Source organism: Pyrgilauda ruficollis, unplaced genomic scaffold, assembly GCF_017590135.1.
Source record: "Pyrgilauda ruficollis isolate IOZ18807 unplaced genomic scaffold, ASM1759013v1 scaffold61, whole genome shotgun sequence".
Taxonomy (NCBI): domain Eukaryota; kingdom Metazoa; phylum Chordata; class Aves; order Passeriformes; family Passeridae; genus Pyrgilauda; species Pyrgilauda ruficollis.
In genome coordinates, this window is record NW_024527822.1 from 2,206,009 (window position 1) to 2,224,322 (window position 18,314).

The window sequence follows — 18,314 nt, forward strand, 5'->3', positions numbered from 1 at the left end:
CACCTTCAGAAAACTAACTGCAAGTCACCCTCCTTCAGCCTTCTCATGTCCAACAGCTTCAGGCCTTTATTTGTCAGCCTGCATCCTCAACTTACAACCACTGCTGTGGATCTGTACAACAGACATCATCTCTCTTATTAGGAGCGCTGAAAAGCAGATAAACATTTTAAAAATCCCTGTTTACAGCACCCTCACTCACAACTGAATTAACTCCCAATGAAATAATGATGGCAGTTCACACTTCAGAACCATTGCTTCAGGCTCTCTGAAAATTCAGGTCATAGTTTGAAAGTAATTTTACAATTATCAGGTTATTTTTGTTTCCCTTTTAACACAGCAGTAAGGCCATGTGGATTGCAAGGCTGTAACTGCATACCTAAGTCTCTTTTTTCATCATTTGTATGTCATCAGAAGTTTCAGATGTGTAATTTCAATATGGAAACCATAAAAAACTGGTTTGGTGCTGTAATAAAAATGCTCTTGGCATGCATTCCACAATGACACTGACTGAATACCTATACCATCCATGTTTTTGAGGGTAGACAAGAAACTGGAAAACAAATCAGAATCTGTCTTCTGCCAACTTCCCTGCCAGCCCTCTCATCTCCTCTGCTGCCTTGAAGTTCTCTCAGTGTTTGATGATGGAGGAAGTTGCTGTGTACTTGCTTAGCAAGCAAATTCACACTGAGTCTTTTTCCTCAGGTCTTCCCATTAAATGAGTGGTGAATAAAAACAAAATGAAATCAAGTAGGTATCTATTTGCAAATTAAGAAGAGAAACCAAAATGTTGAGCCTAATGATTTGCCTCTAAATGTTTACCTGTCTCAAGTGCAATAATGTAGAAGGTAACCTGTTCCATTTTTCAAAGTTGTTTTTGAACAAACTAATGAGTACACCCCAGTGAGACAGTGAGGTAACATCACCACAGTTCAAGAAGGATAAACTAGCAAGGAAATTAAAACATTGATTCTATGGGCTAAGGAGGAGTGTCTCCAAGTAGAGCTACAAGGTATCATCCTTAGGAATGCTCAAATCTATTTAGAAGCCACCATCCACCCTCAAAAGCTTTTTGGGTCCTTGGAACTTAGGATGCCAAGTCACTTTGGGGAACGAGGCACAGATGCTTCAGACAGTTCTGTTCAAAATCTCAAATTTTACTTCACCCAAAGTCAAGAGATGAAGGAGAAGGTCACCCAGGCTGACTAAAAAAAAATTCTGGATTTTAATTACATTCTTGAACAAACAATGGTATAAAGTGACACAGACTGGTGATTCCTCGTTGCTGAGGTATTTGCTGGTAGATTTTCAGCATTTAGTGGCACAGTCTTGATTATTTGTGTGTTTTCTGATTAATTTAAATCCTGTGGCTAAAGAAGCCATTTCCAGACCATGAAACTATCACACTTTTCCCCACTATTTAGTCAGCAATACAACTGACTTCAAGTCCAAATAACTTTCTTACTCTAATAAACACTTCTTTTTTACAATCACACTGCATTAGGCCCAGCTAAGATGGAGTTAATTTTCCCCACAGCTGCCCTGGTGTCTGGAAAAATCCATCATGTTTTCCCCTTCCCCCAGTACTGCTGAAGAGGAGAGGGATAGAGCAGCTTGGTGGGCACCAGGATCCAGCCAAGATCAACCCACAACACACACACAATTATAAAGCAAAGATTTTTAACTTTTTCTGCATAAGGAATGAAAAATATCTGTGAGAAGCAGCATAAGGCACGTGGGAAACTAAGATTTTTACACATTAAGGTCAAACTACACAAAATGAGAACAAAACTAGCTGAACCTCTGTTTAGGTTTCAAAGGTTTGACAGATTTCTTTCTTACTTCTGTGCAGTTTCAGAATTGTGTAAGACATAGCAGTGAGAATCCTCTCTCCTTCAAGTATGTAGATATCCCATATCCTGAGGCTTAATGTAAAGGGAGTCTGCAATGACAGAATCAGGCAATGCTGTGAAAACAGTCTGCCCCAAGTCACAATTAACAACAGCAACAGAAAGAAAAACATACTCACACGATCAAGAAAACACTGAAAAAACCACTTGGTTGTGTAAAAGCTGGTGGGCATATCCTGGGAGTCCTGCAAACAACACAGAATTTGAAAAAATACTTTCAAAAATCCAAGTAATGCCTTGCACTCTCCATGAAAAAAACATTTTCCCCTTGAGGCTAATGTACTCAATAGTCACTATAAATAATTAATTTAACTATATAAGACACTGTTACTTCAATCCAACAGAGGCAAATTCTGGTTTTTATAGCTTTTCTTCATTAATTTCACCACCTGAAAAACATGCACTTAGAGGTGCTAAAGTATTAATACATCCTAGACTTTTATCATGTTTTTGGGACAGAGGTAGCAGAGGATAAAATCCTCTCTGAAGAAAATAAATCAGTATTCTGGAGTAACCCAAGTTTAGGCACTGGGTCCATAAAGTCTTTCATTTCCTTGTAGCAAGGCTGACAATTCATGCCCAAGACTGAAAGGACGTCCTTACAAAAATACATATCCACCAGAAATTATTGGAAAACAACCAAATTCTTTGACCAGTGGCCTCAAACAGGATGCAGGCTGATAAGGAATTTTATTTCTTGATTAAGGGGCCTGATTTCCCCTAGAGCACAGATAATCCATCAGGTATGACACCCATCCAAAGATTGCTAAAGCTTTTCTGCAGCTTCATGGAGCTCTTCAAAGTCCTTTACACAGCAAGAAGAAAAGCCAAAGTAAAAGCTGAAAAGTTAACGAATCCTGAATTTTAATTGTTGGATAAAATCATACTCTATGCTAGCCAGATTCAGCTTTGCCAAAAATTAAGCACCAAATTTTAGAACTTAGGTATACAAACACTGAATAAACAACGGGCCAAATCCCTTTGGTTTGTGTGCAGGCTTTACTTTTGTCTTTGAGGAGTTAACTTTGGCTCATTTTAGTGACACACTCACAGGAAGAGATGAGGAAAATGATGTTGCTGCAAGTGAGCATCTTTTACACTACTTTTTAAGAACTGGAGATGGATTCTGGCAGTACCAATGTACTGTAAAACCAAATTCTTGATACCTACTGAAAGGGCATTTTTCTCCCATTAGAAAAATAATTTACATCTTAGAATAAATATTAAATAGTTAGCTAATATTTAAGAAAAGGCATGTTATTTTCTATTTAAAAGCATTAAAAGAGATAAAACTCGACATGTAGCTTCATGAAAATAGAAGCATTTTAAATGGACCATTAACACCTCTTAAAAAGGTTATTTTTAAATGGAAATTTAAACTGGTTGGTCCTAAAGTCAACTCTGTCCATAGATGAACCAACCACAAGCTCAACATACAAAAAGCCTCTGATAAAATGTTCTAGCATCAGAAGCTCACACAAGGCCAAACAGAAGAACCACACATTGTCCTTAACTCAGAGGTCCAAAGTGAGATAGACACCCAAATTAATCATTCTTAGGATCCAATTTTATCATAACTTTGTCAAGAAGCAACACAACTTTGCCTATAATGAAAACAACGAAGTGCCTCTTAAAACTTGACATTTTTTCCTAAGGCTTGATCTAGTGGGCTCACCTGAACTGAAATGCAACACAGCTTTGCCTATAATGAAAACAACAGCACTTCTGCCTCTTAAAACTTGACATTTTTTCCTAAGGCTTGATCTAGTGGGCTCACCTGAACTGAAACAAAGGTAGAAAGCTGTAAATTTGCATGGCTTGCATAGTGAAATAAATACTTACCAAATGCTGCTTAAGTTTGGACAAAAATTTCTTCAATATTTTGTCATGATGTTCCTGAAACCTCATCAGTTTTGGAAAACCAGGAATAAAAAAACCTAAGAAAAGAAGATGGCCACTTAACAGGTGTTTGTACTATAAAATGACATAAAGAAAGTCATTAAGGCTCCAAGAATATTATCCTTCTATAAGAGCACTGGATCTGAACAGATATTCATAACAATATTTTGATGTCTCTATACACATCTGCACATACTCCTGCCTAAATAGCTACAATCAATACATCCCCTTAATGACAAATATTACATCAGAATGACAAATGACAGCAGATCCATCAGTCCTACATTAGTCAAACCAATATAAGATCATGTGGAAACCACATTTACAATTATTCTTTAAAAGAAAACCAAAACAAAAAATCACAACCCTCACCCACTAAAATTGAAATTATAGCCCAGAAAATTAATGACAGAAGGGCAAAGAGCATAGGTATCTACTAAAACTGTCTGCATGGAGGAAAAGACCATTAAAAAGACAAGAGGGATATTCTACAAGCCAAATATCATTATTATAGCCTATAACTAAAGACTGTGAGCTCACACAACTGAACAAAGGGCATTAAAAAACCCATCTAATTGTTTTAGTGATTACACATGGAAAACTCCAAGACAGCTTTCCAGCTGAGGTATCAGCAGAGTTAAAGTTATAAAAAACTCCAATATACTTTAAGCAGTATGAAAACTGGAAGAACAAGTACAGATCCATAGCAGCCATGCAACTTAAAAAAAATAAGAGTGACTGAAGTCCCAAACCAAAAAGCAAAGTCTTTCTAGTTCCAATTGTGCAATTCAGTGCACAGTCACTAAGACACAAGATTTAAAACCTCAGATTCACACAAGTTTAGTATTTCATAGAAACAAATGCAAATTCTACAATACTTAAATGTCAGGTTGCATATTAGGAAATTTCAATAACACAGGCAAGGCATTTGGTTTTTTTCTTACTGTAAACAGTGACTACATCAAAGCTAATTAGCCATCAACAATAACAATAAAGGTTCTTTTTCCAAGGAAGGTTGCTCTTTTACATTTACATATACCAACTCATTATCCTGAATTTTTAAGACTACAGAAAGATCAATGGAAAGAGCTTCCAAAAAAAGCAGATAATTTTCAGTGTCAGATGTATGTATTTTATCATCTAGAGACTTTACAATATGGAATATTTCATATGGAATATGAATATGAAATACCAGAGAGGCCAAATCCATCTCTTAATTTCAAGTAGTTTTATACTAGAAATTAGTCTGGCTAATGGGCTGCACCCAAAAAGTATTCCAGGTTGCTGTATCACAGGTAAAATTGAAAAAAAACCATGAAAAACCTTGTCTGTAGGGAGGAGCTTTTAACCATCTTAATCTTGCCAATATGATTCTAATTGAATTTCTTATCCCACCCCCATGATTTCCATAGGCAGATGTCCATTTCAGAGAACTATCTGATGGTCAGTGGCATCAAGTGCAACTATAAAAGTTTTTCTTCATGGATATTGGCAATTTGGAATTGAAATTCTTTAAGCTTTAAAGACAGTGCTTTAAGCTACTTTCCACAAAGAAGAACATAGAAAGTGCAAACTGTAATATGACATCAGTTAAGTCAGTTTCCTGAGTTTAAAGTTTCCTTTCCAGAATCTACTGTGATATTTACAGATGCACAGTGACATTTAAAACAGATAAATTCAAGGAATCACAGGAAATCCAGGTTGGACAAGACTTCTGGAGATTATCTAGTCCAACCTGCTGAAAGCAGAATCTTAGACTAGCTGGCAACATTTAATGAATGATAAATTGGGAACATATGAGTTATAATTAAAGTTTTATCAACCTCTATAAATGCAAACTTGCCTAACAGGCACTCCAAAACAGTTTCAGTGTGTATAATAAAGCTGTGACACAATGGTTCCTATGCTCTGTGGGGAAACTCACCAAGCCTTGGGCTACTCAAAGCTCCCTCCTTCCCTCTCCCATCACTTGGCAGGTGTGTGACAGGAATAAAGGAGGGAAGGAGGGAGGTCTGCAACATCTCGAGCAACTCATCTGCCTGTGTTTATCCTCTTGTTTATCATGCACATGATTTGGTAAATAAGGACCTGATTTTGACTTACTTCCCCCAAAGTAAGAATTTTCTGTGAGCTTTGAGGAGCTCAATATTCTATATGGCTGCAGTTACACAGTTTTGGATTACTATGAAATCTATAGATTTTTTTTCTGTAAGATGCTTTTAGCCTGTATTATCATTGTGTAAAGCTCCAAGAAAATCTTTTGACATTTGATGAACTCAAAATTCTATTTATGACATTGACATCAGATCACACTTTTTTCCTCCACTGAGTCGATAGCTTTGCAGAACTGTAAACAGCAAAGTAACAAACTATCCCTTTATTTTGGGTGTTTTGGAGAACATCCAGGAACAATGAAAAGCCTGGGAAGGAAGAGATCACAGAATGAGAAATTTTTCAGCAGGTAAAAGCAGCTAGAGCTTGTTGGAAATTTGCTAAAAAGCCCAATTCTGGGTGACATTTACTTTTGCAGGCTTCCAAGAACCACAGCTTTTTTGAATCACCAGAACTGTAACATCACAAATGTTTTGGAATTCCTGGACTCGTTCCATACCAATAGCCATGGAATATGCATAGATCATACTAAATCTGGCATGGAAAGAGAACCACCAATAACACAAGAGCAACAATACCATGAAGGCAGGATATTCTGTGTGAGGTGGAGATAAAACTGAGAAGCCTGAAGTTCATGCCTAGACACAAGTCCATTTTTTACTGTAGATTCCTGTCCTGCCAAACGATAGCACAGCTGCAATATTGCTTAACACATTCTGTATTAGGCTTCCACTACTATTTTATTACTATATAGATATCTACATAACCAGTTTTCAATTGGTTACATTCCCTGAGAGAATAGGAGAAGAGGAAACCATCTGATTTTCATTAAGAACTATTTGAAAGATATCACATATAAAAACCATTACTCTCTCTTATGGATGCGAGCTCCAGTAACATCCAATACCTCCCCCAAGTATAAAGCTCTCATTATGTTTTATTTTTGACCAATCAGAACAGAACAGTTTCATTTTCAAATAATTTACAGCTTAACTAGGACAGGCTGAAACCTAAATACACTGACAGGAAACTCCATACCATGCATAGCGTGCTTTGGACCAGACAGAAGTTTGACCAAGGCCCAGAAGGCATCTTCTTCATTCATGAACATCAGGAGCAAAGCTGTGATCTGGCTCATTCCCTGACAGTATCCAACTTCCTGAAAATCATACAGTGGAAATATTAAAATGCTGGAAACAAAAGCCTCATAGCTACGAGCTTTTAGCTTTTCCTTGAGTTAGTGGAGGAAAGATGATGCCTGTCCTGATGGCAGAGCTTCCCACCAAACACACTTCATATTTAAACATTAAAAATATTGGTAGATAGAAGGGATGATGCACAGCCCTCCAAATGAAAAGTAACCTGGAAGTATTGATTGCTCATTAGAACTCACTACTGATGAACAAAATCCTCAATCAGTACTAATATTTTCAAGTTACTGTATCATTTTTTTGTCCAATGGATGCATTTCTCATTTAGTTGTAATTTGGGGGGTTTTATGGAGGGTGAGAGTATCTGGCTTTGTTCTTGTTCACAGTCAGGGTATCATCTGATAAACACAGGATTTTTCAACAGCGACCTGTAAATATAAACTTGCTCAAGTTTAGCAGCCCAATAGCAAGCAACTGTAGTAAATCCAAAGAAAAAATTTATTGTTCCAAAACTGAATTTGAGTACTTCCTCTGCTACTAATTTTGAATTTTATGGCAGGAACCAGCTGTCACTATCATTCAGCTGCAAAGATAACCCCATCAATGAAGTATTTGTAAGGACAATTACTTAATTGTAGAGTAAGTTTTTTCATGTTTACAAGTTCTTATCACAACTTTGTTCTAGATATAAAACTAAAGCATAAGAACTGCTACACACTAAGAGAAAAAATACAACAACAGAAGTGCAAAATAAAAAGTTCACCATAATATTTTCATTACACTTTGATGACTGATTTTAAATATAATTATTAATGCAACTTGAAAATACCAGTCCAATATTTTATACGAGGTAGAAAAGGTCAGACAGAAAGGTTACATTTCCTAGAACTTAAAAAAAAAATCCAAACAAACCAGTATTTAATTCAAGTGCACGCTTTAATTTCTCTTTCCTCTTCTAAAGTTAACATATTTTATACTGACTTCTGGGGAGTTGCTGATGGATATGAAATGGAAGATGCACAGAAATGCTCAGAATGGGCCCAAAGAATGGGGACAGTTAAGCCACAGTTAAATGTGGATATGAAGGCATTTCTTTTTCTATTTTTAGCATGCAGCCAAAAGACATTACCAAATACATAAGCTTCTAACCCTTATGATACAGACTGGAAACCCCACTCTAATAAATCCCATTCAGGACTGCAGCCAAGACCAAGCACTTATGTAAAGAAGATGCAACCTTTTAAACTAATTCCAAATTTTTAAAACCTTTCATATTATGAAATACACCTGTGGACTCCAACATACATCTTTCTGCAGTATTTTCCTCCCCATCATTCAAATGACAGGGAAGCAGATAATATAATGGGGGAAATATCAGTCACATAACACTCCAGCACAACACAAATTCATTATTCTTATTACAGATTGTAAGCAATAGTTCAGTCTGTCCAATAAAACTCATAATTCAGATACTTTAACTTCAGCTCAAAATATGTCAGAAAATTATTTTTTATATGTACTTCCAAAGGTCTCTGAAATGTTTTATTGGTCTTTTTAGGAAGAAAGAAATGCAAGTTACCTTACAGTACATTTAGAGAAACCAGATTTAAGTGTGAAGGAACACAGCTTACCGTATTATATATGGAATATGCAGCTAAAATGTGGAACAAAGATTGTTGCCTGGAGAAATAAGAGCAGAAAATGAAAATACTATAGTATTATCTTTTGTAAAAACAGAAAAACATAGAAGTAGTGAACTGCATTTTGGAAACATGTTTTCCCAATTTAACTTGTCTAGCGCTGAAAAACAGGATAAACCACATTTGACAACAATAAGTGCTTCTGATTTCAGGCCTATTTTGTAATTAGCACCTTTATGATGTTTTACATGTTAAAATGTTTCAAAAAATATCAATATACTTTAGAAGAGAGTGGTGGCACATCATCACTTTTACAGACAGGTAAAGTGAAACATTGCATGGGTGACATTTCAAACACTGATTTATTCTGAATGCCAAAATTTAAACTCCCCAAACTTGTTTTTTGTGCTTGCAGAACACTAACAGCTGTTACTGATTCCAAACAGAGATGTAGAAGTGAAGATGTGAAATACACAAAGCAGCCACAAAGGTGTCTTAATCTTGGCACTGAAATTAAAGTCTGCTCTAGTGACTGCTACTGTCAAACTGAAGAAAAACAATATTAACTCTGGCTCAGCATTCTGTGCTCAGCCCTCTGTTGATTTCTGGGTAGTTCAGATGTAGAATTACAAAAAGCTTTGTAGAGGTCCCTTGCTTTCTGCAAACAATCTAACTTGTGAAGGCAGCCAGACAAAAAGCGCCAACAGCACCAAACCAGCCAGCACAACTCTGCTCTTTCCAAGTTGTGTATGAAATAAACAGTGCAGGGCTCTTATAATCCACTTTTAAACTCACAGCTACTTTTTGTCACCTGTTCAGGAGAGAATCTGGATACCTGAATGCCTACTTTCATCTACAAGTAAAACTGCTAAAATTTAACAGCCGAGTTTTGCATATTGTCTTTTTTCTATCCAGTGAAATTTTCTCCCTGTTACTTATCAATGAATGGAAAGAGATATTAGCAAGCTAAACAAAAAAAAAGAAAGCATAAGGCAGAAGGTGCTGATTTGCCTTTGGGAAGAGGATTTATACTTGGAGAATTTATCAAAACATCTGCACTGTGGCATTTTGGTTTACCCTCTTGCAAAACTGGAGTTTAGCCATTCTTCAGTAACCAAAGAAAAGTGTAACAAGGTACCAGCCATTAAGCTGTAGCCTCATTTTACAGTGACAAACTAACAGGTCCCCAGTGAACACAGGAACCTCCTGTACCCTCAGCTGACCACATCAAACTGAGCACAGGAGCTCAATCTCAGTCACAGTTCCATACACAGAACAACAGTGATTTCAGCATTATTTACACTAGATGGTAGCACTGAAGACCTGTAAAAGAATGAACCTTCAAAGACATACAGTCTTCTTAAAAGTCAAACAAGCAATTGACTCACCCAGGGGACTTCATTTCATTGCTATGTGAAATGATTTCTGAATTTTTCATTGAGGCATTGCTGGAAATGCATAATATATGTACAGTAATTCTGAGATCTGTTCCAAGTGTGAAATTGCTTTAGGCAGCCAAAGGCTTTCCTGTGGACCCTGAGGGCATGGTTACAACAGCCACAGGGACTGGAGCTGGCTCTGCTTGTGTTAACCCCAAACTGAAGAGGCAACGAGCTCCTGCTGACACCTAAAATGTGTGCACAGAACGTAGAGAGGCCCGAGCAGCACAGGCACTGCCAGCCCTGCACAAATGGATCAAAACTGCACTGGCTGCACGGAACCACCTCAGCCTGGGAATCTCTGCTCTGTGCTCCTTCCTTACAGCCTTCAAAGAAATTCCCCTGATTCAGAATTTTTCCACAAAATATCTAGAATAATAATGTAAAGAAATGTTTCTTTTATTATCACATTAAAGCCCACAGCTCTGAGTACCACTTTTTGAGAACAGCAGACTACCATAAAATCTGCCTTGGCAAGAAAAGGAGATTAAAATCTAAAACTAAACTAATACAGAGACAGAAGGGGAAAAATACCCTCTTCCTCTCAGCAGGGTGCTGATGCTGCAAAGCAAGCAACAATACTGATGTTTGTATCCCCACTTTTTTCACTATTAAGCATTTTTAAAGATGACAGCTGCCTAATTTTCCTCCTCTAGTGGCAGCAAAAAACATAACAAAACCAAACATTTTGAAGAAATCCTAAAGCATTATGACCTATAGTTGTAAATAATTAAATGCTCACATACAAAAAGACTGCTTTATTTGGTTCTGAATTAGATAATGGGTGAATACAAAATCCAAAGGAAGGCTGAAATCCCTGGGGAGTTGGAAGTTTACTTACTTCACACCATATCTGTCCCGGAACATGATGTTGTCTCGGTACGTGCGGTTCACATCGAGGTCAATTTGCCGAATATCTGGTGAAGACCCTCGTGCTTGACACTTCAATTTCTGGGAGTACAGTAAAGAACAGAAGTTTAAAATTGTGAACTCTAAAAAAGAAGAAAGCCGCTTGACTGCACAGCTATGTTGAATTAATTGCCATCATGGGATTTAAAACAATACAGAATAGCAACTCACAAGATTAACAGTTTTAACTTCCAAAATAAGCGTGTACAAGTTCAAATTCTATAGGTCAGAAACAGCCACAGAGTAAAGGTGTAGAAAGACCAATCCCATAATATACATGTTTTTGACACATCATTCACTACCCGTATTTAAGGCTGCTTCAGCATTTTAAATTTCTTATTGTCATTTCTGAGGCAGGCAGAGAACTAGAGAAAGAAAATTAATTTTGCTACTCAGGAACAAAAAACTGACATGCAAATGCTCTAGACTAGGCTTTAAGCAAATGATTTAGTGTGGTTTTCATACTTCTCCTGTCTTTTCTCTACAGAAGTAACAGCTACATAGCTGCCTAAATATAGATAATGGACATTCCTCTAGTAATTTCCTCTGCCTTTCTGTTCTAATCTAATTTAGCTGTAGAATATGTCTACTTTAAGCATCTGCTTTAGTGTTGTATAATTAAATCCATTTTTGTAATTGAATACTTATGAAACCTGCACAGGTTTAGACTGACACCTTATTTTTTGCACTTAACAATAATTTTCTCTTGTCTCTCATTCATTTATTCTCACTTCTGTCAGTAAAAGTTGAGCTTGCAAGACCCTGGATTCAATATGATATTTTAAAACATTACTTCTGAGTATTAGAGAATACCACAGACAATCAAAAGGCAAAATTCTACAGACTCTGGTTGCAAGAAAACAAACGTCAAAAATTATAATAATGAAGGGATCAAACAGGGAACAACAACATGCATCAAGTCTGTTGAACACAACCAGAAGCTTTAGGCACGTGAGGAATTACTTGTAAGTAATTGAACCAACACAACACTAACCACAACCTCAGCTGTGTGCACCTTTCAGTACAATTTAAACTAAACACCCAGAATTATTTGTCGCCCAGACAGACAGAAAAGCAGCAAAGGGAAAATTTCCAGTTTTAAACACCTACGATATGATGGAATATAGGAAAAGAAGCACCCTAAGCCCTTGCAATCATGGCATCTGCACATGTAAGAGAACAGAAAGGTACCAAAAGTTTGAGAAACAGGAAGGACAGAAGGTTAAGAACTGGAATTTCCCCTGCAAAGAGAACTGAAAGAAGCTATTTGACCTACAAGAAACATGTTTTATCCTTCTGAATTTAAGGTGTGCAGTTTGTAAGTGACACTTGCAGTGAGCAGTGTTAGTATCACTTCAGGAAATAGGAAAATAGAGAGCAGCAAGATGAGTATATCACAAATCAGATAATGATGGAAGAAACTCTTTCTACTTCTGTATCTGAACTACAAACATTTCTTTGTTTTGCATTGAGCATTAGATGACATTAGTAATTCCTGAAGATTATTTCACCTATTTTTAAATGCTTTTCATTTTACTTGGCATTCTTTCTCACAACTAATTACTCAGCATAACCTGTTTTACCTCCTTTGGATCTCTCACTAGTCTTATTGAGGAACTTAAAATATAATAGTCAGAAAAAGCAGCCTGTTAGACTAAAGAGCAAGAAATATGAGGAAGGTAGCAGACACCAAAATTTAGACAACATCAATACCAACACCCATCTTCTTTCATAAGAATCCTCATCTACTCAGACTTAATCTCAGCTCAGCTTTTGAATACACAGCCTTTTTCCTAGCTAAAACAAGCAATAGAGTGCAATGTAATTTCTAATTTATTTTTTTAACATTGCATAACAGCAAATGCTTAATAAAGCCTGTAGCTTTAGTACCTGACATTTTTAAATTAATATTAAGTAGAAATTCTACAAACTTACATTATAAAAGTCTTTCATTTCTTCTTTCATCTTAGGAACATCAAGCAACAAAGACCAGACTTGCCCTCTCAACTGCAGTGGGATCCCTTTGTAAATTCTCCTATGAAACTGCAAAAAAAAGAAAAGAAGGTAAAAATGCAGCACAATTTACATTGCTCTGAATAAAAGGAATAGTGATGCACAACATGCTGAAGAGAAAAATGGGATTACACCAAGCACCCTAGGAAAGGGATGACCTGCTGGGGACAAAGTGTTCCAGTGTGTTTTGAGGAACATGTCCAGCAGTGCCATCTGGGACCTCTTCACAGAATGCAGAGGTACAGGGACAAAATAGGCACATGGGCCAAACCATCCCAGGTGATGTTTTCAAGCCAGGACTTCTGCATGTAGGAAGGTCTTTCAAAATTGTATCACCTTTGTTCAGCAAATTTTCTAATTTAGATCCCAAAAATCAGATTCTTAGCAACACTATTTCAGGATAAGCCACAAATAACTCACTGTAATTACAGTCTATAAATAGAAATAGCAAAAAAGCAAGCAGCAAAATCACAAAGCTTTAAAAATTATCAGTAAAAACCCAAAAGCAGAACTGATTTTTGAATTCTTCCAGTACTGCGACAGTATGCTCAAATGTATGTGTGCAAGGAAGCAAAGTATGAAATCACAAAAAAAACCAGAATGTGCCATTTCCAAAGTGAACAGATCTCACATTCTATTTCAAAACTAATAATCAATCTCCTACATGCATATTTAAACATTTGCAAAAAAACCAACATAAGAACACAAAAAGGTGTTATCGTCTTTCGAAGACATATCTAAGACAAGGAAAATTAAAAAGACAACTCTGACACAGAAAATTAGCCTTTCTGAAATTATGTTTTTACCATTATTTTAATGATTACACAAGGAGACAATTAGGTTTAAAAGAGAACAAACCACACACAACCACTCTCCAATTTTTTCTTCATGTTTATCCCACAATGGAAGTTAGACCTTAAAAATAAAAGACCTTAAAAATTAAGTTTGACAAAGCTACCACATCCTTTAAACGTTTTATAAAAGTTATGTTTGCAGTAAGAAATATTTTTAAAGCTATGTCCTCATCAAAGACAGGACTGTTTTTCTTTTCACCTATTTCACATCTCCAGTTTTGGGAAATAAACGAACCCCTCATTGCAGTGTATTTCCAACCCTCCTGCCATTTGGAATGTATCAGCTCTTTAAAGGTGTCTTTAATGCCAGCAAGGATTTGTGTCTGGATTGCAGAATCTCTAACTCTTGCACAAATAAGGTTATGAGTTTCTTCCCTTGTTCCTTTTTCAAATGAAAAAGATAAACTTATATAAGATACAACAGCCATCCTGGAGGCTGTCCACAAAAAAATTGTTGTGCTTCATGAAGAAAACTTTGCTGCTAAAGCAGCAACACATGCAGTGTGAGCTCAGCTGTGCCACTAGAGTTTCTTCTGTAAAGATGAAGAACAACATACAGAGCTCCAAAGCAGCCTTGTCTACAGATGGGTACCCTGAGCTCAGGTCACACAGGATTTCAGTGTGTGTCAACCCAGACACAAAGGTACCTGCTTGCGGGAGAGAATAAAATTCAGTCTTTTGAAAGCCAAACACCCCCAAGTGCAGAGGAGTCATCCTAGGAAGAGATTAGCCTGTCTGCTGGAAAGCAGAATGAGCCAAATTTGCAATATCTTTTCTAGAAATTTGGAAGAAAACTATGGGGAAAAAAAATGCAGTGATCTATGTCCTCAGTGACAGGTAGTTTTATTCCTCAGACCCATGTGCAGCAACAGAGTACCTTCACAACAAATATTTTTGTCAGCTAATTATAATTTTTAACTCATTTTCGAATGTCTCCAAGAACAAAAGGTTATTAATGAAGACAACTAGTTGAAAAATAAATTCTCAAGACTACTGTTGCTGTATAAATTAGTATTTTGGGAGAAGGTCAGGTAGATATAAAAGGCCAGAAATAAGCCTTTACAATAATAGCTTCTTATCCAAACAGAATTAAAGCAATTCAAACCATCCATCCAAATTGTGGAGTTGTTCAGGGCTTTTTTATAAAATAAAACTGAAGAAGAAGAATGTCCAGTTTCAGAGGAGTCCATGGCATTTACAGTTTTCCCATCTTCTGCAGTGCCTAGATTGAAACAGCCAAATGCTAGAAGAGCCCTTAAAGCAGTAAGTAAAAACTGAGAGAGAGAACTGTGGAAGCACTTTTCACAGAAAAGTTTGGAAAGTGAGTTGCAAATATAACTTTAAAAAGAGCAGAAAGAACAGAGAGGTGAACAGCTTCATCAGCCAACTACAGCTAAGCCAAAAAACCCAAAAAACAGGAGGAAAGCAAATATTTTTAGTAGCTAAGTTCTGAATTGTTGCACTACCTGGCAGAATAAACCCAAATAACACTCACAGCTTCTTGCAAACCATTTTAGATCTGTGTTCAATTGACTCTGCTGTTCCATCTATTCTTTTATTGAGGCAGAGAAAAAGCTCCCAGTCATCCCAAGTCATTACCAGATCCTGCCTACAGACTCAGCAGAACACAAGACCAAAGACTTTCACCATCTGATACAGAAGAGAGAAATGTCACTCAGTCTGGCATGGGCTCCAGTGCACAAACAAGAACATGGAAACGAGTGGGAAAATTTTCATATCCAATGGAAAACTGAGAGGAGTGGCTGATACACCAAGAGGGTTGTGCTGCCACCCAGAGTGATGTTAACAAGCTGGAGAAATGGGCTGCCAGAAACCTCACAGACTTCAACAAGGAGAGGTGCAAAGTCCTGCACCTGGGAAGGAACAACCACAGGCACCAGAACATTGCAGGGGTCAGCAGCCAGAAAACAGATTAGAAGAAAAGGACCTGGGGGACACCAAGCTGAGCAGGAGCCAGCACAGTGCCCCTGAAGCAAAGATGACCAGTGGTATCCTGGGCTGCACCAGACAAAAGCATTCCCAGCAGGTTGAGGGAGGAGATCCTTTCCCTCTGCTCAGCACGGTGAGTCCAGTTCTCAACACAAGACAGACATGGACACATTGCAGAGGGCTACAGACATGATGAGACCTGACTACCTCTGCCATGAGGAAAGCCTGGGAGGGCTGGGACTGTTTAGTCTGGAGTAAAGAAGGCTCAGAGGGATCTTCTCAATTTGTTTTTGCACCACCCTGAAGCAAGAGTGCAAAAAGGACAGAGCCAGGCTCTGTTCAGTGGTGCCCAGTCACACGACCAGAGGCAATGGGCACAAACTGAAACACTGGAGATTCCCTTTGAACACCAGGAAACATTTTTTCACTGTGGGGGTGACAGAGCACTGGCACAGGTCACCCAGTCAGGTTGTGTTGTCTCCAACCTTGGAAATCTCAAAAGCCATCAGGACATGGTCCTGGGCAGCTGGAGGTGGCCCTGCTCGAGCAGCTGCAGGACCAGGTGACCTCCAGAGGCCCCTTCCAAGCCCAACCTTTCTGTGACCCTGTGCAATGCTCCAGTTTTGTGAAAATGACATAGCTGTGCTGAATCTTGGGGAGTGGGGGGGAACTCACACACGCTTCATGGCAAAGTTCATTTCTGATAATCATTCAGTCACCAAACAGTTAAAGAAAATATAAATAAGCACACTGGTTATTAGCTAGCTGAATGTCTTTACCATAAGCACCATGCTAGTGCCCTCTGCTGTCTTTTATGTCCTTATGTAATACCAGGTAAAAAATCTGCTGAAAAATGCTGCTTGTATCTATACACTTGCAGAACTCTCATCTACTTTCCTGCTCATTCTGAATTAATAATTAAAACAGAAAGTAGAGAATTCAGGAAGTTACTTTTTAATTCTGCTTCTGGGAAGATGAAATACTGAGTAATTTTAAAAAATTTCTGCAGATTAAGACTTTCTTAAAATAATTAATCAAAAGAAAGCACAAATACATAAACTCAGAGTTCAGATAAAAACACACATCTATGAAAACATTCATCATTCAAAAAATGGGGTTATAGGATCTGGGATGTTTCCATTAGCACAGGACATAAAAAAAAGAAAGCGATGCTTGATTCATATAATTATATAAACACAGGATACATAAAAATACAGGTTTAAGTTCTGTAGTACATCTAAGCTGATATTCAGACAAGGATAGCAGTCAAACTCCTGCAATTATTAATAAGATTGTTGATACTGAAGTAGGTAGGAGAAACTGACACTAAATGAGGCCCCATCACGTGGGAATTCAAAGGAGCTTCTCATGCAAAAACCAATTGGATCTATAAATACACTGAATATACAGAATGAACTAAAATCCTTGTGAAGTAAGAAGACAAAAAAAAATATTTAGCTATCATCTCAGTGAAGGCCATAATGTCCAACATGCAAAAACACCTGGAAAACATACAACCTCCCCTTCCTTGCCTGGCCCCCATCTCTCCAGCTCATAAACCCTATTGGTTTCTGGAAAGAGAAATGAGGCCACTGTCACACAGCACTGGCCTGAAGAGTGGCAACTGGCTCAATGCTCCTGCAAGATATAAAGTTTGTTTTCTTGAAAATAAAAGTTTCTCAGCTGTCAGGCAGAGCTGCACAAGCAGCAAAGGGACTCCGCCACCTCAAAAAGAATCCGTGATGAGAAGCATAAGAATTAAAATCTGAAGTCTCACAAGAAAGTATATTTATAATGAAAAGAAAATATATTTATAAAGGCTGCTGCCTTTAGAGGTTCTTCAGCTTCTCTGGGTTGCAAAAAAGGAAGAAAAAGTGCAAACAGAAGAGCTGCTCCATCTCATTCAAAAATCTCAGGAATGCAAAGAGGGTTCTTCATTAAGGCTCTGTGTTCAGACCTCAAACGAACTGGAGACTTGATTATTACACTGTGTGTGAATGCCAGAACAGCTGGAAATGGCAGCTACCCTGATTGTTTCTCTTCTTCCTTTCCCCTTCAATTTAGGCAACTTCAATCACAGACAGATGAAGGCAGACAGGGAAAGAGAGAAATACTTTGGTGGAAATACTCAAATGGGAATACAACATATAACAGTTTTATTTAATCTTTCCTGAAAGTTATGATCATACTAAGCCAGGAAGGATTTACTATCTGTGGGTGGTTGATTGTACCCTGAACTACTAAGCAGTAGAATACAAATAGGAAATAAAAGCACAAACTAGAGAAGGACCATGCTGAAACACAAACTTTGCTACTCTGTGACACTTCCTGCATAAGAAATGACTGATGGGGAGATGAAAGCTTTATTTTGACAATATCAATCAAGCCAAGACACAAGGGCAGTTACACACTTCAGAGTGGTATCTGTAAGAACCATGAA

The 18,314-nt window shown here is 37.5% G+C and overlaps 1 protein-coding gene across 3 annotated transcripts in view; it reads right to left on the minus strand.

The window, feature by feature from the left end:
* Positions 1-18,314, minus strand: part of USP6NL (USP6 N-terminal like) — a 112,004-nt gene that overhangs the window by 14,984 nt on the left and 78,706 nt on the right. For all 3 annotated transcript variants that reach the window (XM_041483793.1, XM_041483794.1, XM_041483792.1), the window contains 7 exons: positions 12,993-13,100; positions 10,990-11,099; positions 8,701-8,749; positions 6,957-7,077; positions 3,750-3,844; positions 2,027-2,092; positions 1,840-1,939 (listed from right to left, as the gene is read on the minus strand). In XM_041483793.1, coding sequence (XP_041339727.1) covers positions 1,840-1,939; positions 2,027-2,092; positions 3,750-3,844; positions 6,957-7,077; positions 8,701-8,749; positions 10,990-11,099; positions 12,993-13,100 — 649 coding nt within the window. The remainder of the gene's footprint in view (positions 1-1,839; positions 1,940-2,026; positions 2,093-3,749; positions 3,845-6,956; positions 7,078-8,700; positions 8,750-10,989; positions 11,100-12,992; positions 13,101-18,314) is intronic.